Raw genomic sequence first — 23,473 nt, forward strand, 5'->3', positions numbered from 1 at the left:
AGACCCAAGTCTTCGTAGATCGAGACCCCGGTCTTTGTAGATCGAGACCCTGGTCTTTGTTGATTGAAACCCTTGTCTTCTTAAATTGAGACCCTCATTTTCTTAGATCGAGACCCTAGTTTTCTTTGATCGAGACCCTAGTCTTTCTAGATCGAGACCCTAGTTTTCTTAGATCGAGACCCTAGTCCTCATGGATCGAGACCCTAGTCCTCTTGGATCGAGACCCCGGTCTTCGTAGATCAAGACCCCGGTCTTTGTAGATCGAGACCCTAGTCTTCTTGGATTGAGACCCCGGTCTTCGTAGATCAAGACCCCGGTCTTTGTAGATCGAGACTCCGGTCTTTGTAGATCGAGACCCCGGTCTTTGTAGATCGAGACCCTAGTCCTCTTGGATCGAGACCCTAGTCCTCTTGGATCGAGACCCCGGTCTTTGTAGATCGAGACCCCGGTCTTTGTAGATCGAGACCCCGGTCTTTGTAGCTCGAGACCCCGGTCTTTGTAGATCGAGACCCCGGTCTTTGTAGATCGAGACCCCGGTCTTTGTAGATCGAGACCCCGGTCTTTGTAGCTCGAGACCCCGGTCTTTGTAGATCGAGACCCCGGTCTTTGTAGATCGAGACCCCGGTCTTTGTAGATCGAAACCCCGGTCTTTGTAGATTGAAACCCTCATTTTCTTAGATCGAGACCCTAGTCATCTTAGATCAACACCCTAGTTTTCTTAGATCGAGACCCTAGTTTTCTTTGATCGTGACCCTAGTCTTTCTAGACCGACACCCTTGTCCCCTTGGATCGAGACCCTAGTCCTCTTGGATCGAGACCCCGGTCTTTGTAGATCGAGACCCCGGTCTTTGTAGCTCGAGACCCCGGTCTTTGTAGATCGAGACCCCGGTCTTTGTAGATCGAGACCCCGGTCTTTGTAGATCGAAACCCCGGTCTTTGTAGATTGAAACCCTCATTTTCTTAGATCGAGACCCTAGTCATCTTAGATCAACACCCTAGTTTTCTTAGATCGAGACCCTAGTTTTCTTTGATCGTGACCCTAGTCTTTCTAGACCGACACCCTTGTCCCCTTGGATCGAGACCCTAGTCCTCTTGGATCGAGATCCCGGTCTTCGTAGATCGAGACCCCAGTCTTTGTATATTGAAACCCTAGTCTTCTTAGATCGACACCCTCATTTTCTTAGATCGACACCCTAGTTTTCTTAGATCGAGACCCTAGTCATCTTAGATCGAGACTCTAGTCTACTTAGATTGAGACCCCGGTCTTTGAAGATTGAGACCCTAGTTTTAGTACATTAAGACCACAGTCTTTGTAGATTGAGACCCTAGTCTTTATAGATCGAGACCCCGGTCTTTGTAGATAGAGACCCTGGTCTTTGTAGATTGAAACCCTCATTTTCTTAAATCGAGACCCTAGTTTTCTTAGATCGAGACCCTAGTCATCTTAGATTGAGACCCTAGTTTTCTTAAATCGAGACCCTAGTCATCTTAGATCGAGACCCTAGTCTTCTTAAATCGAGACCCTAGTTTTCTTAAATCGAGACCCTAGTTTTCTTAGATCGAGACCCTAGTCATCTTAGATCGAGACCCTAGTCCTCTTAGATTGAGACGCTAGTCTTCATAGTTTGAGACTGTAGTCTTTTTAGATCGAGACCCTAGCTTTCGCAGATCGCGACCCTGGTCTTCACAAATCTCAAAGAGCTTCTTAGATCGAGACCCTAGTCTTCTTAGATCGAGACCCTGGTATTCACAGATCGAGACCCCGGTATTTACAAATCTTGAAGACCTTTGCAGATCAAGACCGTGGTCTTTGCAGATTAAAGCCCTACTCTTCACAGATTAAGATCCTAGTCTGCTTTTTAGCTTTTGGCCAAAATGTGGGGAACCAAAACATATGCCCAAAAGAGAGGTAAATTTGCGCAAAATCAATTACATTGTTTCAAATGGCATATTTTTCTTATTTCTACGATTGTGCCAAATTCAGTGGTTATAGCGCAAAAAGATTGAATGTTTACAGAGGATTACAGACACATTTCAGTGCATTTGTATGGCAGTGGTTTGACATATTCATGGTAAAAAGTACTATGAACATTAATTTGATTTTGTGTCAGTTGAAACTGTGTTAATATCTCAAAAAAACATAGCAAAAGGTGGCATAATAAGAAGATAAGGAAATCCCCATAGAAAAATCAGGATTTGCTGCATATAAAAAAAATAAGGTGAGCACATTTAATAAGTCTTTGTTTAGAATATCATAAGTGTATTTAATTATATTTAATTTAATAGTCTTCTAGAGTTTGTTTTAAAGCTGATTTTAAATGAAAGTCTACTCTATATTAACACAGTTCCAGTCTATTTTTAAGGGCTTTGGGGAGCTGGTGTTTGCTGTAAGGCTGGCAGATAAACTCAGAGGTGATTATCATGCAGGGAGCGTTATATGAAGCATGGAGATGGTGATGGATATCTGCAGGATATCTGCAATAGGTTATATACTCTATATAGTTATGTACCGTGGTGCGTCTGCACTGGAAATAATATGCATTAGATATCTATTTACTATTTCAGTTAATTTTATTGCTGTGCAGCGTTTTCTAACCCTGGTCTTAAAGACCCCCCGTCCTGAACATTTTACCATTCTCTCAAACATAAAGAGCTTTTTAATGAGCTGATTAGTTGGAGAACAATGAGATGGAATAGAGAACTATAGTGATTCAAAGCAAAGCAAACTTTATTATACTTTTTTATATATGAAAAAAATATATATAAACCCTGTGATAAAACTATAGAAGAACATAAATGGCCCTGTTTTAGTGATCTACTATAGGCGAGACATCAAGTTTGCACTGTGCAGCTTGATTTAAGGTGCGTCAGTGTGAATTTGCTATCGTAACGGCAGGAAAAGTACACATTGCAAGTCTTGAAACACTAAAAAAAAAAAAAAAAAAAAAAAAAAGGATGTACTAGTTCTCTTAATCAATCATGGTTGTGGTTAATTTTGGGAGTAGCATGAAATAAACCCATCAGCGTGTCTCTTGCTCATCGTTTTCTTTAAGAATCAGGTGAGCTCTGTCTAGTGGATTGCAATTTTAACGGTGCAGCTACCTGAACGTGTCCAACCAACGCTTCTCAGCAGAGGAAACTGAGCTGCTCCTTCATTCTGTTTATTGTTGATGTAAAAGTTGGGTTTGTGCTCTGCCTGTGTTGCCAAGATAGCGATGAACGTCTGACTGTTGGCTACTGTCTAGGTTGTATTCAGTCAGTGGAGCTCCTGTGTTTTCTGTTACCAAGATAAACAAGCAAAACTCCAGAAATGTACCTGAACACACCTCATTTCCAGAACACCACGTCTTTTGATTATTCCATTAATCAATTAGTTATTTTCTAAGGGAACGAGAATCTTCCAATGGCAGGATAATATATCTTAGTTAGGGGTGTGCAATATATCATATATATATATATATATATATATATATATATATATATATATATATATATATATATATATATATATATATATGCAATAATTAAATGCCATTTTAATTTTGTTGCAGTAGTGTATTCTTGTGTAATTTTTTGTAAGTTTTTGTGAAAACACTATTAAACATCATATTGTTTTAGAGCCATATCGCCCACCCCTAACTAGTGGAAACAGCAGAAATGACTCCAACCTAATGTTAAAGAAATAATGCACTTTTAACCACCAGAAATACATTTATTTTAAAGGGTTACAAATATGAAATAACTGTTTAAATTGATTCCACCAGCTAAAATACTGATTTAAGTCTGTGATGCTCAAGTCACAAACATTGTCGATCCCATAAAATAGCCAATATGTTGCTGATATGGCACAAAACACGAACAAACAATTAAAGAAATGATTGTTAGACCTTTTTTTTCGGCCAGGCAGTGTATTAAACTGCAGTAACTGGAGCAAATTAATGTTTAAAATGTTTAAATTTTACTTTTACCATTAATTTTACTGTTTTTAAAGATTTTGTTTGTGATAAATGTCCTAACATGGATATGGTTATTCAAATCTCAACGTTTATCATACAGGAATTAGAGAGAAATGGTATTATTACTCAGTTCAGGTGATGTATGCGACTGTAAGCGCTGCTTCAGTGAGCTCGGTCCAGATTCCCGAGAAGAGTCTCTATCCATTTCTCGGATGCCAATTCCTCCCTTTCTCTTCTGCAGAGATCAAAGCCTTCTTTTATTGCCCTTTTCCACGGCTCGTCAGATCTCGGCCTCTCCTGAAACTCTCTCAATCATTCATTAGCCCCTCCCCCTCGCGGTTAGAGGCTTTGTGCCGGGTCGGGCGGAGAGCGGCGCCTGATGCCCGCCGTTAATTTGCCTGTAACTCACGGCGCAGCGCGTCGGGTTTGAGTTAATGCCGCTTTAGGAATTCACACCGCGGAGTCGATAAGCTGATCAGGCCTGTAGTATTAAAGGCATAAATACAACGCTCTGGGAAATGTTTACGCCGATAATCAGCCAGATCATCTCCAGTATGCTGCACCTGACAGCCTATTTTTTATTTATTTATATATATATATATATATATATATATATATATATATATATATATATATATATATATATATATATATGTGTTTAGATATTTATTTTCTTAGATTTTATTCGTAGGGTTTGAGATATAAAAAAAAAGTTCCATGGTCTTTGCCGTCTCCATCGAGGAAAGAAATACATGATTAAATGAAAAGCGACTGGGTGAAAAATGAGGCAGACATGCTGTTAACACTGTATGATGGCTTATAAATTAACCAATGACTGTAGATACAGCGTACAACGTTAAGACATGAACATGAAGTGGTATGGTGGTGGTGTATGAGGTGTTGGTGTGTGTTGAGCTGCTGGTACAGTGAGTGGATCAGATACAGCAGTGCTGCTGGAGTTTTTAAACACTGTATTTAATCACTCGCTGTCCTCCACTCTATTACACACTCCTACCTACAGCGGAAACACCCTGTAGATGAAGGAAAATCAGAGACACAAGATTTGACTCTGTTGCTGCACAGTTTGCATTGGTCGTTTTCTTGTCTCCTTATCAGTGCCAGCGGGACACTGCCCGCAAGGCGCTGCCAACGGGACCCTTAAACCAGGACTCTGCCCACAGGATGCCACCCACAAGATTTTTTTCCAACAGGGTTTCTCCAACAGGGTTGCCACCCAGAGGATGATATTCCCTGGACTCTGACCCCTGAACTCTGCCCCCAGAATGCCATCCCCTGGACTCTGCCCCCAGAATGCCATCCCTTGAACACCCACAGGATGCTGGGTTTAGGATGCCACCACCTTGACTCTGCCCCCTTGACCCTGCCCCTATAAAGCCATCCCCTGGACTCTGCCCCTTGGACTTTTAATTCTGGACTTTTCTCCTAGAATGCCATCCCCTGGAATTTGCCCCTAAAATGCGCCCCCTGGACCCTGTTCGCTGAACTCTGCCCCCTGGACTTTTCCCCTGGACTTTCTCCCCATACTGCCATCCCCTGAAGTCTGCCCGTTGAATTTTGCCCCCTGGACTTTTCCCCCAAAATGCCATCCCCTGGACTCTGCCCGCTGAACTCTGCCCCCTGGCCCTTGCCCCTGGCATTTTCCCCAATAATGCCATCCCCTGGACTCTGCCTACTGAACTCTGTCCCATGGACTTGTCCTCTGCACTTTTCCCCTGAATGCCATCCCCTGGACTCTGCCCGCTGAATTCTGCCCCTTGGACTTTTACCCAAGAATGCCAACCCCTGGACACCCACAGGATGTACTTGTACTTTCACAACAGACACTAACCCCTCATACACCACCACCATGCTAATCCTGTGGGTTCTGAGAACCGGGTATAAGGAGGAGAATAATAAAGTATACATTTGGTTCTTCATGATGATAAAGATGATGAGTATTCATGTTGATGGATTCCTTTACGTTGTTTTGTAGCCTCAGATGTTTTTGTACACAGCAGCAGTTATCCTGCGTTATCCAGCGTTTTCTGTACAGGGGTTGTCAGGTTCCTCCCGGATTCTGATTGGTGTGGATCAGGGTCTTATATAACTGGGCCGGGCTGTGTTCTGCTGAGCTGCTCTGGCTCTGCTGGAGATGGATGGGGGGTTGTTTTCGGTTCCTCCCTGGCTGTGGCGGGTTTGGGGGTGAGATGCAGATGTGATCTGGCGTGGGATGAGAGCCAGTGGCCCGTCCTCCTCCCTTCCTTCATATGACGCGACGTTTGCCCATCCGCCCCCTGGACAAACATCTTCTCCATCATTGATGTGCGCTGATATATGCTGGCTGCCCGTCCATCTACATCCTGCTCTGTTCAGGGTCACCCGCCACTGTATTCAGATACGTACACACAAATATATATATTTACTATACAGTGCCCCCTTTGCCCCCTTACATATTTCTTTTTTTTTGCTTTTTATCATAGTTCTATTTTTTAGATTACAAATACAACTATACAAATACAAGCTACATGGAACACTGGTGAACCTTACCAGGAGTGACCGGCCTTCTGAAATTAGTTCAAAAGGGCATGAACAACTCATCCATGAGGTTCTTATTAGGGGTGTGCCATATCGTATCATACGCGATAATATCGGCAACATTTTTGAATATCATGAATGATATTATACCCTAAAATATCGTGCCATATCACCCACCCCTAATTATCACAGTTTTTTTACTGTTTTTAGCAAAAGAAAAGTTCACACTGTTCTCATTTTCCGTTACATATCTACTAGAGACAGATTGTATCTGACCAGTATCATTTATTTTACTTTAATCCTGAATATATGGATATATGTGGAGTGCATAATAAGTCTCATGACTTTCTGGATCATTGACTTCTATTACAAATCTGCAGTAGTGTATTCTTGAACAAAAAAACAAAAATTTATATCGCTAAGAGTGTTTTTATCTCGAAAATACCATTAAATATTGTGATATTATTTTAGGGCCATATCGCCCACCCCTAGTTCATATCATATATAAAGAACTGCAGGTCGTGGTTGCCTTAGTTAAGATTAGTTTTGATGAAGGTCTGTGTCCTGTTACATCTGGCAACAGACAAAAGGACCATACTGAAAGTCAAACAAACACTGTGGTAGTATGGTGGTCTGGGGCTGATTTGCTGCTTCAGGACCTGGACAACTTGATGTAATTGATTTGTAGTACACACTAAAGTTACACAGTACACATTAAACATATCTATTGTGTTGATTTTTCCATATTACGCAAAATTTGAACCTTTCCCGACCTCGCCCCAACTCCCACGTTTCACGATAAGACCTCACAACATATTCAGGTGTTCCCGAGCTGTCACCTGAGCGAACACTTCATGATCCTTTACCATTCCATGCATTTATCCTTCATGTATACAAACCACCCACACACACAAACACACAAACACACATACACACACATTCTGACACACAATCTAACCTGATATGCATAAGCCCCTTTACATACCTACTCCCCCCCCCCACTCACACACACACACACACACACACACACACACACACACACACACACACACACACACACACACACACACACACACACACACACACACACACACATCTAATCCATGTTCTTTTCATTTAATTCCATATCAAAAAATTGCACTCAGTGACATTTAGATCATATCCTGAAAAAGCAGATGAGAGTTTTAATGGAGCAAATGTACGCTAGTGTAGCTGCATATTTGGTGTGTATGTGTGTGTGGGGGGGAGTGGGGGATATATTTTGGAGGAAAATGAAGCGTGATGGATGAAAGTAGCAGGTGGCTCCATAGGTATCTAACGTGTTTACTTCTATAGTCTATTGTTTGCTTAATCTTTTACGTTTTTATCTTGTATCTCCCACATATTGGAGGCTGTATTGTTCCAGGCATCCAGAACACTCACTCATTGGCTGGTTACAGATTGCTGGTTTAGGCCCAGCTCAGCCCACGGCATTTATAACCTGCAGTGAATACAACTGTCTATGTCAATGAAGCTGACATGGCTTTTCTACAGCCGTACACACACACTCACTCTATACACACACACACACACACACACACACACTCGTACACACGCATTGCTCCTCTTGCCGGGATCCTCATTGCACTGTGACATTGGCTGGGGGAGAATAATTCAGATTGAATAAGAATTGATTACATGTTCTTTTTTCCCCCTGCAGTTGTGTCACAAAGGCTCCAGCGCCACGCATTAGAATCAATTCAGTGCCCTGGGAAGAGCATGGCGCCCCCCGTGCCAGGTCCGTGTCGCGGGCTGCATGCTCTCCTTTAATGTTGGCGCGCTGCGAGCTGTAGATAGCGGGCGCTGAGATTGCGGGTGCGGGTCTGAATGCGCGGCGTCTGATGCGGCTGTGGGAGAGCGATGGGAAGCGCATAGCCGCGTCTAGAAGGTCATGTATAAGCTGACTCCTGCTGACACTGGAGATAAGCTGCTGGGTGTTTAATCTGGCGGCAGCCCACGCATGCTGTTGGGTTACAAATGCAACACATGCGAACGCAGACGCGCATGCACACGCATACACAGCTGTCGGAGAAACCACAAACATGCGATACGTTGCCAGCGGTGTTCGCTTCGCTCGTCTTTGTTCGCTCGCATATGAACTTCAGTGATATCTTATTGTTAATCCATAGCTTTTAATACAATGTTGGCCCCACAGTTTATAGATAAAACAGCTTTGACTCTTATAGAAAGGCTTTCCACGAGGTTTAGGAGTGTATTTATGGGAATCTTTCACTATTTGTTTAGAAATGCATTCAGGAGAGTGCACTCTAACTATATTTCTTCCCAAAAGTCTTCGATCAGGTTGAGGCTTGTCAAGTTCTTCCACACCAAACTTGCTCATCCATGTTTTATGGAGCTGTATATAGTATATTATATGGTTGTATAGGGGAAATATACTATAGTAGATAGTTTAGGGTGTATGGTATACTGTGTGTGTGTGTATAGTATATATGGTATGGGGTTGTATAGGGTATTATAGGGTTATGTTTATATTATGTAGTGTATGATAGTGTGTATATTATATGGTATAGGTAATGTAATATATTGTTCATTGGAATGTTTCACCATTTTTCCTGAACTGCGTTTGGTAGAGTGCACCTTGATTCTTCCCAAAGGTTTTTAATCAGGTTGAGGCCAAACTTGGTAGTTCTTTTTTTGTGACGCTGTTTCCACAAAGCTGTGAGCATGAAATTATCTAAAATCTCTTGGTTTGCTGAAGCTTTAAGGGTTCCCTTCACTTCAGATAAACAGCCCTGCACATAATCCCCCCTCCACCAAACTTTACAATTGTCACAGTCAAGTCAAGTCTCAAGACAAGTACAAGACACTCTTGTGGCAACTGCCAAACCCAGACTCATCCATTGTATTGCTAGACGGTGATCCATAATCCCCCCTCTACCAAACTTTTAAATTTTATTTGCAAATTTATTTTACACTGATTGAGTCAGTCACTGTCATTCCCAGTCTCGTCCACTGTGTTATAATATCACTGACAGTTGGCTGTGGATATTTAGTAGTGAATATTTAGTAGGTGCTGCATCCTATCACTGTACCACAGTGCTGTAGTTCACTTAACTAATTTCACTAATGCTTGTAGAAGCAGTCTGCAGTCTTTTATACACCTGTGCACAAACTTTTTGGCCATACAGTGCAGCATATGATTCATCGCCTTCTACAAACCGGTTCTCTTGAAGTTCTCCAAGAAAATTCCCACTGGGAAGCTCATATTTTCACCAAATATCAAATATCTCCCAGGCATCCTGAGCATACAGAAAGGCCACGGGCATGCTAGCCTGCCTGGCATTAGCATAAAGAGCTTAACCCTCTGCATTGACTGTAGGCAGCGCTCCAAGGACAGAGCGAAGAGTCAGAATACATACAAATTTAAGCACACTGGGGGCATGACCACCAGATTCCAGAGAGGAGGATGAGAGGAAGATAAAACTGCGACAGTACAGATGGGAAAAAGAACATGTTGCTAATCGCTATCACAGCCGGAATCACAGAGAACATGGGAAAGTAAAGATTTCGGCCATGCTTAATAAAAAAAATACGTTGAGTTAATGGAGAACTCTGGTATAAAATGGACTTTTGTTGTAGTAAAACGTGATAAAAGGTACTTACCTCTGTTAAATATCACACCTCTGCTCTCCTACAGCTTTCTGAGATTCAGTAATTGTCTGCTTTTTGCTCAAACACTCTTTACAAGGGGTGCTTCGGTGCATATTTTGCTTTAATAAATCGTTTTTTTACACAGTTATCCAGCTCAAAGTAGCTTTGATAACCTTCTTGATGGAATCTGGAGAGCCCTGACATTTAAAACGAGGCATTAATAACTTAAAAAGTGCACAAGAAGCTTAAAGATAAAAAAAAAACACTGTTTACATCCCGTAGCGCTTCTTAGTAGCTCCGAGCGCCGCCATCACTGTACTGATAATGTCATAGACATGTGTACAAAGACTTGGCTGCTACGCCAGGAAGTCTATGTATGTATGTATGTATGTATGTATGTATGTGTATATAAAGAAGCACCATGGGATGTAAACAGTGGTTTCTAATAAGCTTCTTGTGCACTTTTTAAGTTAAAATCTGCTTTTAGCTACAGAGCAGCACCATCAAGCTGGAATTCACTACAGGAATCATTGAAGCTCAGCTAGCTGGGATCACTGAACCATTTTAAACTTTTAGTTTCTAATCACCATCAGAAAGTCTGTGACTGTTTTAAATTACTTTTTTTATTAGTTTATCTTTTTTCTTATTTTATTTATATATCTTATTTATTTTATTCTTTTTTTGTTTATTTATTATTACTACATTTTTATTTAATTTTTATGTTTTGTATTTTCATTCTTGTTCTTAGTTCTATTATTCATTTAATTACTAATAATTTTTAATTTTAAAAACTATTATCTATTTACTTCTTTTATATTTTATACATTTTTACTTTTTGTGGCAACATTTTTTTTGATGGTATTTTAGAATTTTCTGTTTTACATATATATTTTTATTAAATGTTGATTTAAAATGCATACTTTTTATGATCTTTTTTACTATTTTATTTCTTATTTCTAAATTATCATTAAATGTGTTCAATCCCTTTGATGTTATAAAGGCTCTGCAACATTGAAAATGAGGGTCACCCTCAATGTTTCTTCCCGAGTGAAAATAAAGGATGATTGATTGATTGATTAATGCCTTGTTTTAAATGTCAGGGCTCTCCCAATTCTAGCAATAAGGTGAGGAGCTACTTTGAGCTGGATAAAGGTGTAAAAAATAATTTATAAGTTTTATTAGGCAAAATATGCCCCATACAGCCGTTGTACAGAGTACTGAGCAAAAAACACAAAATTACTGTTTCTCAGAACACTTAAGGAGAGCAATGGTGGGCTATTCTACGAAGGTACGTACTTTTTATCATGTTTAACTACACCAAAAGTCCATTTTACACCTTCTTCTCCTTTAAGTTGGTAGACTGAGCACGTAGCGGTTCGTCCGACGCTCAAGGAGAGCTGGTGAGGAGGTGGAGGTTTATTTGATGCTGTTCATAAACACCCCTTATCTTCATCAGACAAGATTTAATTGAGTGCGTATTGCATTAGCGCTGGAATCGAAATTCTTGTTGCTAATTCACTTTGCGGAATTCCCCTCAGGTCGGTTCACCGCCGACTCCATCAGCTCTCAAAAAAAGTTAATGAGTCCGAGTTAGAGATGTTATATTTCAAGGTAAACGGTTTTCACCTTCCTGTTGTGCTGATATGTTATAAGATATGCATTAAAAATAAAGAAATAAATTAAAATCTCTGATTACCTCCTTCCAGGCCTGATCCGCCTTCGCTCCAGCCCTCCGCCCAAACTGCAGGGAGTTGAGTACGTCCTGAACGTCACCGCCACCGACGACAACGCCTCCGGCGGACCCCAGTCTCTCTCGACCACGGCTCAGGTCATCGTAGGAGTGGACGACGTCAACAACAACAAGCCCATCTTTGAGAAGGTACTGATATGTTTTGTCTATATTATTAATATTTAGACCTGTCACAATAATTACATTATCGACTTATTGTTCAATAAATGGACATGACCTCAATCATTTTAATAATCATGATATCATCCACTGAGTTTGCACTTACAAAATGCACTTGGTGTCCAATCTTCATTAATTGCACATTGCACCAGTAAGAGCGTAAAGAGTGTGAAGGTTCAATTAGCAGGGTAAGAGCACAGTTCTGCTCTAAATATTGCAATGCACACTATAACATTATGGGAGACATACCATAAAGAGTTCAAAAGAGGACAAATTGTTGGTGCACGTCTTGCTGGAGCATCTGTGACCAAGACAGCAAGTCTTTGTGATGTATTAAGAGCCACGGTATCCAGGGTAATATCAGCATACCACCAAGAAGGACCAAACACATCCAACAGGATTAACTGTGGACGCTGTAAGAGGAAGCTGTCTGAAAGGGATGTTCGGGTGCTAACCCGGATTGTATCCAAAAAACATAAAACCACGGCTGATCAAATCACGCAGAATTCAATGTGCACCTCAACTCTCCTGTTTCCACCAGAACTGTCCGTCACCACAATCAATTATTGTGCTCTAAAACCAGGTGTTTCAGTTTCATTCTCCAACTCCTGTATTGTGACTGTGGGGGTGGCTATCGTGACCTCAAAACATACCTTAGTTAAGAAAAATGCCCTCCACCAACGCCCGAAACTAACTTAAAGAAGCTTAAAGTAATGGCCCAGTGCGACGCTTAACTTTAGTGTTTCTTAGGTTTGTGTTGCCTCAGTAAGGTTCTTTATGCCGATCCAATGGGAGCCAGCTGGGACAGACTGGGGCTGCATGTCATGGTATGTGGCCCATGGTTCCCCTGCATGCACACAAATTACTTGTGTGAACAGGAATGGAAAGTTTCGTGTCTTTAAAAGGGTGTAATTCCTTTGTTATTATATTAAGTTAATAGTATGTTATATATTATCTTAAAATGCCAACAATATCGTTTATCGCAACATATTGTTCGCAAAAAAAAAATATATATATATATATCGTGACAGGACTACTGATATTATATTAATAGGCCTGTTGCTTGGGCATGTTGCTTGGGTTTCATTCCAAACAACACATACAAAATACAATTACAAATTGTTGTGACCAGAAAAAATATACAATATAGGTTATTATTGGTTGTAGTAGCGTATGGTTGTATAGGACAGTGTGGGGTAGTGTAAGGTAATATAGGGTAATATATCATAGTTTATTAAGTATAGTTTTTTTATTTTTATATCAGCACCGGGTTGATGAACCAGGTTCTTATAGAACAGTACTTTTTTTTTTTCCCCTTATCAAACCATTAATCTAATCATACTCATACTGCTGCATGATGTGTGCACAACTTCTGAATTATCTAGAAAAGGGTTTTTACGCTGCAAACGGTCCAGATCATGTTTTAATCAATCCAAATTAATCATTAAATTAAACAGAAATTTTTATACACTTGTGGAATTCTCCTTTAAATGGATCTATACGGGCCTGTGCATGATCCGGTTCTCTACCCCTATCTCTCTCTCTCTCTCTCTCTCTCTCCCCCTCTCTCTCTCCTCCTCTAAGTGCTTCTTTATCGGCACTCCTCTCTCCTCCCTCTATTCTCTGGAGGAGTGATTAGCCGGCCGAGCTGCTCTATTCTGAGATCATCTGAGGGGCTTTTTAATTAAGTGTTTGAAATATCTGCCGAATCATCACGTGCCCACCTGCCCGGCCTCACCTGCCCGGCCCATGTCTCAATTTAACCTGAGATGAGCAGGACCCGGGGGGGGCGGGGGGGTCCGGAACAGCGGGACGAGGTGAGGTGGTGAGGAGGCACATACAGTGTTAGCGTGCTAACAATTTAACACTGCAGAACCTGCTATCTCTATCTCTATTTCCCTCTCATCTCATCTCATCCCTATCCTGAGTTCTTATCTTCTTCTTTTTAAATAAATAAATTAATTAACTATTTACTAAGTACCTGTGGGTGCTCAATATTGACAAACAATATCTTGACAATTTCTTTAATAAATAAAAATTTTGATAATAACCAGTATTAACCAGTATTTAGCATTATCCAAAAATGTGTTTGTAAAAGTCTTGTATTGTACTAGCCTTAAAATGATGATTTCCTAATTTCTAAATGCATTAATGGAAACCGTATATTTAAGACATTTTTTATTTAAAACATAATCAATGCAAATATCAAACAGTTCCCATATGTGTAAACCATGTGACCATGTACCAGAGTTATTTAAGCTTTTAATAATGTGTTGGCAAAAATAAATTATATTAATACTAGTGTAAAAAAAATATATATATTAATTAATGGTATTCTGTGGTAAAGCATCATTAAAATCCTAATTTTGCTGGTGGTCGTTTGCTGTGTTTTTGGGAGGGACACCTCCCAAAGTCTTCTTTTTCATCTTGAACATCATTAATTTATATTTCTGACTGATGCTTCTCCTACATATTTGGTTGATGGTTAAATGGGTTTAATCTAAAGTGTTTTCTGGTTTGTGTGGTTAGTCTGTGTTAGCTTTGCTGTGTTGCTCTGATAAAAGCTACTCACTGTATGGGCAGACAGATTCACTCTGGAGAGGGATCAGGAATCATTAACTCCTATAAGGCATTTGGACGCTCTCTTATTGTGACGTCACAATAAGGAAACATGCATAGAACCACCCTGGCTTCACCCTTCACCCCTCAACCCCCAACAGCAAGATTAACCAGCAGACTTTGTCTGAGGGAGGGATCTGTACCTACTGTCTGTGTGGCGAGTCAGCTGATGAGAGAGATATACAAATATACAAGAGCTTTCGAAAAACGAGTTTTGGGCTTCTATTGCAGTTGAGCATGAACTAGCTTGTTTGTGTTTTGCCGTTTGGTAAACATGGGGCGTGGCCAGCAACAGCTTATTTGCATAAAAGTGACCGAGCCCTTAAACGGCTCATTCTGAAAGGGACTGTAATTGGTAAGAATAGAGCTGGTGAGATCTTATTTCATTTTGTGTGAACAACTAAAAAAAAAAGCTTTAACTTCAGTCTAATACTTTTTGCCTCTGAACCTTAAAAAAGACCTAGCACTAGCTGTGTTTAGTGGCTAATGCTAATGCTGCTGCTCCCAGCCTTAGTGCTGGAGAAACTTCACTGAAAACTCACTCTTTTCTTATAGCGCTGTACTTTAGATGAGTTGCTTTACTGCTCCTTAATACCTGACTGGTAGAATTTATACAGGTGCACCTTTTAGTGCACTTTATAGTTGTTATGTCAAAATACGGTATGTTTTCTTTGCTCCTGTCTTCTTTCTTCTTCCTCTTCTTTTTCTTTTCTCCGGGCAGCGCAGCTTTTCCCCCGCTCTCGGCGGGGAAGCTTAGAAACAGTAGGCGAGACTAGAGGCGAAGAAAGGGCTGCTTTTTATGTTGTGTTGCCTCTCAGTCCTCCCCTCCACCTCTCCACCGACCCCCTCCACCCCTCCACCGACCCCCACCACCCCTGCCTCCGGTGCCGGGTCCCCTCTGGTCTGAGTGGCTGGCTGAGAACCAGGCCGATCGAGTGCGGGAGAGAACATCAGTGGCTGCCGGCGCTCCCCGGGGGCGGAGCCTCTCCCAGGCCCTGGGCTCGTTTGTGTTGGCGCCAGGCTTTCTCGGCTTTCGGCTTCTGAAGAGCGGCGTGTGTTTGTGTGTTTGTGTGTGTGTGTGTGTGTGTGTGTGTGTGTGTGTGTGTGTGTGTGCGCTCGCCTGCCTGCCTGCCTGCCTGCCGCACGTGTGTACGCGAGGCAGGAGTGCCGTGTTTGAGGGCTGCCTCTCAGGAGAGCGGCGGGTAACCTGACTGAATGAAGAACAGAGCGCCGGGCCGGCCGGCTGTTAACTAATGGCAGGATTAGAAAAGCGGGTCGGTGGGAAGAGCGGGCGAAGCCCCTGGTTATTAATTAAGTGTCAGAAGTGGCCATCAAAGCACAGGCTGTAGCTCTGATTGGGGAATTTCTGCTGCTCCTGTTTCATCTTATTTACTTATACCTTCATTTATTTATCTGCGGCGGCAGTGGCAGCAGCGGCAGCGTCCCAATCCCAGTCCCAGGTCTCGTTTGAGGTGTAGAGAGTAGAGCCGTCTAATGATGAACGAGGAATGCACTGTCTTTCTTTATTTTCTTATTTTTTCTTTATTTCCCAAAAAATTCCATTTGCAAAACCTAGACAAAATATATGTAAACTGCGATAATTATTTTTACATTAAGCAAAAAGAACATTTGCTTAGTAAGATTTCCTAAAAATAGGCTGAAAATGTATCAATTCAAGTAAAAATAAAATTAAATCTTGAGGTAAATCTGCTTAAAATGATCTTACACTTACAATGCATGGTAAAACTAAAGTCTTATCAGCTGCAACTATCGATTATTTTGGTAGTCAACTAATTTAGTGATTATTTTTCCGATTAGTCAACAATCGGCTTCTGCTTCAAGCATTTTCTGTCTTCGCTTCTAATTAATAGAAACAGCTAAACATGGGATTTAAGATGTCCTTTAAATGTCCAGAACATCAACTCAACTTTATTTATAGAGCACTATAAAAACAGCAACAGCCACAACAAAGTGCTGTACATACAAATTATTGGATAATAACAAAATACTAGAAACAATAAGACAAATTAAAATACAAGAATCGATAAAAATAGTTTAGATAAATCTGTAAGACAAGTAAAGTTAAAACAGTAAAATAATATAATAAAACAGAACTAAAACAAGTAAAAATAAATAAATAAAACAAGAAGAAAATCTCAAATTGGGTTAAAAGCCAAGAAATAAAAATGAGTCTTTAGCCTGGTTTTAAAAGTGGACAATGACCGGGCCTGTCTGACATATAGTGGTAGGCCATTCCACAGTTTAGGAGAAATATAGGCATGTAAAATAAATTATATTTTCATCATTAGACACATTATTATTAATTAGTATTAATAAGCATAGAGTTAGAGAGAGGTAAAATGATGTAGAGCCATGGCAGAGCCAGAGCTACTGAAATTGAATAGAGCACCAGTAAAAATTTGGATACATCTTAAATTCTAAAAAGTGATTTTCATTATTTTAAAACCATAAGGTGTAAAGTTGTAAAGAGGTAGAGTTGATATACAGTGAACAGCTAATATCTAATCCATATTATCGCAAGAACGACTCAAGTAAGTAAAGAAAGTGTACTCGCGAAGACAATCAAAAATGCTATGATGATGGAACTGGCCCTCATCAGGAGTTACCAGCAACGCAAGTTAACGCAAGTTAACAGGCACCTCAAATAATTAGTATTTTAGTTTGTTTAACACTGTTTTTAAGTTACTACATGATTCATTATGTGTCCCTTCATAATCTGACAGATCACTGAAAACATTTTACAGTGTGATTTTATGTGAGAAAAATCTGATTCTCAAATAATTTCCAGAGTTCATATGTGATAATGACTTTGCTCTGATACTGATAATGAAATGTTCACACAGTTCAAAGAGAAGCTGAAGAAGAGAGAGAGAAGAGGAAGAAAAAAAGAGCAAGTTCTCATATTAAGTGATTTTTTTTTTTCTTTTTTTTGAGGCATTAGTCAAATTAGCTTTAACTTTGGATCACTTTGGCTGTTCATGTTTCATCCATTAATATCAAGTGGTGGATCTTCTGTGATTTTCAAATTGTTGTACTTTTATCTGTCTAAAGACTCGGCAAACTCACAAAATAATGCATATATAAAGTATTTACATATACATGTAATATGTATCTATTATAACTTCCATGCAAAAGTATTGGAACAGTGAGACTGATCCCTTTTTTCTGCTGTAGGCTAAAGAAAATGGCTTTTCCATTACAATATATGAATGAGAGAAAATATCTGCTTTTCAGTTTTTATTTCCATTTATTTCTATCTGGATACACAGTTCAGAAGATTCTCATGAGCAAAAGTATTGGAACATGTGACCATCAGGTGTGTTTTATTGACCAGGTGTGTCCTGATTAAACATTGATTATTCAAATAAAAAAAACAGAGCTACATGTCTGCACAGATAAAACCCAAATCTGAAACTTGAGCGTTCAGACTGTGCATTTATAGTTAGAGGAGTAACCAGTAACAAGAAAACCAGATAACTGTGATATTCTTTTGGTGGAAAACAAGCAACTATGAATCTGAGATCAATCTGAGCCATTGTACAAATATTTCTCATGTTCAGAACAACACTTTTGAATGTCCTGAAGAAGAAAGTCGTCACTGGTGTACTAAGTAACACATGTTGAACAGGTAGATCAAGGAAAACCACTGCAGTTGATGGTAGAAATGTTGTGTTGAGTGCTGTAAAGAAATACTCTAAAACAACTGTTGATGACGTACAGTACCCTTTTTATATATATATATATATATATATATATATATATATATATATATTTTTTTTTTTTTCAGCACCCATTAGTAATTTTTTTAACAATACTCATATATTAGTTTTTTCATCACATTATTTTTTACGTCACTCATTACTATATTTTTCCAGCACACATTTTTTCAGAACATTTGCTTTTTTTATATACACATTTTAATTTTGAGTTTTCTAGCACCCATTACAATATTTCACATATTTTCACTACAGTTTTTTTTTATCACTCATTACGATATTTTTTAAATCATTTTTATTAAAATGTTTTTCATCACTCATTATGATATTTTTCCAGCAACAATTCCTGTGTTTTTAATATTGTAATTTCAGGTTTTCTAGCACCTTTTACAATATATTTTTGAGCATTCATTACTATTTTTTTCCAACATTGTGAGTTCTGTTAAAAAAAAAAAGAAAAAGAAAAAAGTACAGTACCTTTTGGATATGGTGAGGAACAGTGAGATTTGGTTAGATATGTTGATGTTTGGTGATGTCTCGTTATACCTCACTGTACCTCTAGGTGAACAGTGTGACATAATGAGATATGGAGAGGTATGGTGAGGGATAATGAAATGTAGATGTATGTTGAGGTACGGCAATGATTGGTGAGGAACTGTGAGGTTTGGTGAAATATAGTGAAGCATAGTGAGATACAGTGAGATATAATGATATTTTTAGAGGTATATAGTGAGGTATAATGAGATGTAGAGTGAGGTGGTACTGTGAGGTTTGATGAGGTATAGTGAGGTACAGTGAGATATGAGATGTAGAGGTATGGTGAGATAGCAAAAGTGGAATACAGATTTATAATGTTTATAATATAACTATAATCTCTCTCTCTCTCTCTCTCTCTCTCTCTCTCTCTCTCTCTCTCTCTCTCTCTCTCTCAGTGTCATCAGTATAAGGAGAGAGCGTCTGTGGCGGAGAATAAGCCGGCGGGGACGTTCGTGCTGCAGGTTCACGCAGTCGACGCAGATGAAGGAGCCAATGGGAAAGTGACGTACGGCTTCATGCATAAAGACAGCACGGTCCCGGCCTTCAACATCGATCCTGAAACAGGTACCTGAACCTGTAACCTGTACCGTTCACTACTCATCTCAGACCTGATTTATAAATCACACATCCAGATACACACAAGTATTCGATTGCGATGCAATTACGATTTGATTTAATTAAATTCACCATTTGCTTTTATCGCAATGAAAAATAAAATATAGGTCCTATTTTTTTTTTTTTTTATTTAGTGTATAAACAATGTAAAAAATGCATGTTGTAAAAATATATGTATTTTTTTCAGCACCCATTAATTTATTTTTTTATATTTTCATTAAAATATTTTTCATCACCCGTTATTTTTTCCAGCACTCATTACAATAGTTTTCCAGCATGTCACATTTTTTCTAGCACTTATTAAGAAATGTTTCTAGCACATTTTGTATTTTTTCAACACTCATTACTACATTTTTCCAGCACTTATTACTATATTTTTTCAGCAACAATTTTTTGATTTTTACTGTTTTAGTTTAGAGTTTTCCAGCACCTTTTACATAATTTTTTTCAGTTATTTTTTTAATTGATATTTTTCATCACTCATTGCAATATTTTTCTAAGACTCATTACAATATGTTTTATGGAACCATTTTTTTTTTATTCTTAATATTTTAATTTAAATTTTTCCAGCACCATATTTTTTAAATATTTTCATTACAATTTTTTTCCAGCACTTATTATGCTATTTTTTCAGTACCATTTCCTTAATTTTTAATATTTCAATTTTGAGTTTTCCAGCACCTTTTACAATATTATTTTCATTATATTTTCATCACTCATTACAATACTTTTTCAGTACCAATTCCTTTATTTTTAATATTTTAATTTTTTGTTTTTAGCACCTTTTACATTTTTTTTCAGCACTCATTATATTTTTTTCAGCATTCATTATGATATTTTTCCAATCTGAGTTTTCGTCACTCATTTCTTTTTCTCGTTCTCGTTCTTTTCTCGATTTTTCCATCACTTTAACCTCGACTTCTGTTCCTCCTGCAGTTGGAAGTGAAATTGGGTGAAGTGTTTTTTTAGCAATCCCAAAGTTCAGCCTAATTCTCTTTAATCATAACCTTTTAAAAACGTGTCGGATCTGAAAAGAGAGAGAGACAGAGTTTAGAAGCTCCATTGAAGCCGTGAATCTTTTATAAAGAGAAACGCTTTATGAAACGTAGCTTCTGATTGGGCATCAGTCTCTCAGCCTTTAACAAAGAGAGAAAAGAAAGGGAGGAAAAGTGGAGAGTGTTTGAAAGGAGGACTCTAATTTAAACACTTTAAATGTCAGAGGAAATGATGTATTGATCTGCATATTATCAGTGTGAAGACTAAAGTCTATGGTATCACTATTGATTGATGATCTCCTGTAGATGATACGCTAATCTTTTAATAATATTCCCTTTAAATATCTGTTAAATACAACTGAGCTGTAAATGAGATGTAATAGATAATGTTATGTTTAGCTATAATCCTAAAATCAATCCTAAAATTAATCCTAAATGTAATTTAACATATATATTCACTATACATTCATATAGTCATAACTGTTCTTAAATGTTAAGTACAGCCACTAACCTACAGGTGTATCAGATACAGCATCAGTGCTGCTGGAGTTTTTAAACACTGTGTTCACTCACTGTAAACTCTCAAAAATTTGGACACACCTTAAAAACAGTGTTTTTCCATCATTTTAAAAGGTTCTACAGTGTAGATTATTACTAAAACATGGAATTATTAAGGAAACAAAGTATATATGTATAAAAAACAGAATATGTTTTATGCTTTTGAATCTATGTCAACTTTATGAGGTAGAATCACCTGGAATTCAGGCTTTCAGTTAACAGCTGTGCTGAACTCATCAAGAGTTAATTACTTGAATTTATTGTCTCTTAAAGTGTTTGAGAGCATCAGTTTTCTCTGATGTTGTAGGTGCGATCGTGACGGCGAGGAAGTTTGACCGTGAGCGTCAGAGGGAGTACGCGGTGACGGTAACAGCGACAGATCAGGCCGCCGACCCGCTAATCGGCATCTGCCAGCTCAACATCCTCATACTGGACGAGAACGACAACAGTCCCAAATTTGAGAATCTGCGCTACGAGTGTGAGTGTCTTATTTTTTTAAATTAATACATTTTATTTGTTTTAATACATTAGAACTGAAATCTAGATTATTTCTTATCGGATAAGTTCAGCTTGTGAAAATCATTCACGTAAGAGTACGTCATTGGAATTATTGTTTTTATTTCATGGAAAGAAATTTTATGTAACAATATGGGGAAAAAAATAAACATAAAAAAATCATAGTGCTCTGTTTTGTATTGAGAAATTGAACAGATCTGACTCTTTGAGCACCGCCATATAATGAAAACCAAACACACCTCCATTTAAAACAGTGGTTAAGATAGATGGTTGATTGGTTGTTGGGTTGGTTGGCTGGGTAGGTAGGTAGACAGGTGGTTGGTTGGTTGGTTGGTTGGTTGGTTGGGTAGGTAGGTAGACAGGTGGTTGGTTGGTTGGGTAGGTAGGTAGACGTTTGTTGGTTGGATAGGTAGGTAGACAGGTGGTTGGTTGGTTAGTTGGTTGGTTGGGTAGGTAGATGGGAGTATGGTTGGTTAGTTGGTTGGTTGGGTAGATAGACGGGTGGTTGGTTGGTTGAGTGGGTTGGTTGTGTGGGCTGGCAGGTAGACAGGTGATTGGTTGGTTGAGTGGGTAGATGCTTGCTTGGTTGGTTGGTTGGGTAGATGAGTATGTTGGTTTATTGGTTGGTTGTGTGGTTGGGTAGGTAGACAGGAGGTTGGTTGGTTGGTTGGTTGGTTGGTTGGTTGGTTGGTTGGTTGGTTGGGTAGGTCGGTAGGTAGACGGTTGGTTGGTTCTTTGGTTAATTGGATAGGAAGGTAGAAAGGTGGTTGGTTGGGTGGTTGGTTGGGTAGGTATATTATTGAATAAACTGAGTTTCTGAAGTCTAAAACAAAGTAAGCTCATTTTCCGGAAATATCTGAGGTTTTACATAATAAATGTTTTTTTTAAGTATTTACGATCTAGTAAATAAATAAAAAAAAACATTTATAAACCCTTCTATTAAGGGGTTATATTTTAAAGACGTACATTAAAATGTAATAAAAAATCTGCAGTATTGCAGTATATAGCCATATATTGAATAGTAAACCGTGTATTGTATCATGATACATATAGTATCGTCAGATTCTTGTATTCTCTCAGTTCTACTGGTGTCGAATGTTTGGACTGAATCTGCTGCATCATTTTCAATCTGTAATCACTCACCACCCTCCCTCCCTCTCCGTCTCTCCGTCTTTGATTGGGATGATTTGTATTCTGCGCTCTGTTCGGACAGACTTCTTGCGGGAGGACACTATGATTGGCACCAGTTTCCTGCGAGTGGCTGCGCATGATGATGACTACAGCACCAACGCTGCCATCACTTACTCCATGTCTAAAGAGCAGCCCGAGTACCTGCGGGTCAACCCGGTAACCGGCTGGGTCTACGTCAACCAGCCCATTTCACAGGTCAGTACCGCGCTCTGCTGCTGCTGTACATACCAATCAGGGGTTCACACAACACATTACCTGTCCGTAGCTTAGCTTCGTCCACTTGAGTGCCTTCTGATATAACCAGCTAACAAATTAGTGCCCATTCCACCAGTAAAAAGCCTACCGAATTTAACTTCCAGTTTTTGATTGCTGCTTTTATTCCAGATTCCCCTAGTGTTTCAGGGGATATGCTTTCTAGACTACCCAGCTAACAAGTTAGTGCCCATTCCATCAGTAGAAATCCCATCCATTTTAATTTTCAGGTTTTGATTTTTTTATTTTTTTTATTATTTTAGTGCATCTTAATTACCTTACTAACAAATACATGCCAATCAAATGCATCTCTGGAGTTTAATCTCCAGAGGTTATAGCGGAAAAGGAAGAAATAAATTACATTTAATTGTTCTCTCATTTTGGGGACCAAATCAGGGTTGA

At 39.1% G+C, this 23,473-nt stretch overlaps 1 protein-coding gene across 1 annotated transcript in view; it reads left to right on the plus strand.

Moving 5' to 3' along the window:
- Positions 1 to 23,473, plus strand: part of si:ch211-186j3.6 (neural-cadherin) — a 488,562-nt gene that overhangs the window by 227,715 nt on the left and 237,374 nt on the right. The window contains exons 8-11 of the mRNA XM_049470897.1: positions 11,849 to 12,021; positions 19,340 to 19,508; positions 21,420 to 21,590; positions 22,842 to 23,014. Coding sequence (XP_049326854.1) covers positions 11,849 to 12,021; positions 19,340 to 19,508; positions 21,420 to 21,590; positions 22,842 to 23,014 — 686 coding nt within the window. The remainder of the gene's footprint in view (positions 1 to 11,848; positions 12,022 to 19,339; positions 19,509 to 21,419; positions 21,591 to 22,841; positions 23,015 to 23,473) is intronic.

Source organism: Astyanax mexicanus, chromosome 23 (assembly GCF_023375975.1).
Source record: "Astyanax mexicanus isolate ESR-SI-001 chromosome 23, AstMex3_surface, whole genome shotgun sequence".
Classification (NCBI taxonomy): domain Eukaryota; kingdom Metazoa; phylum Chordata; class Actinopteri; order Characiformes; family Acestrorhamphidae; genus Astyanax; species Astyanax mexicanus.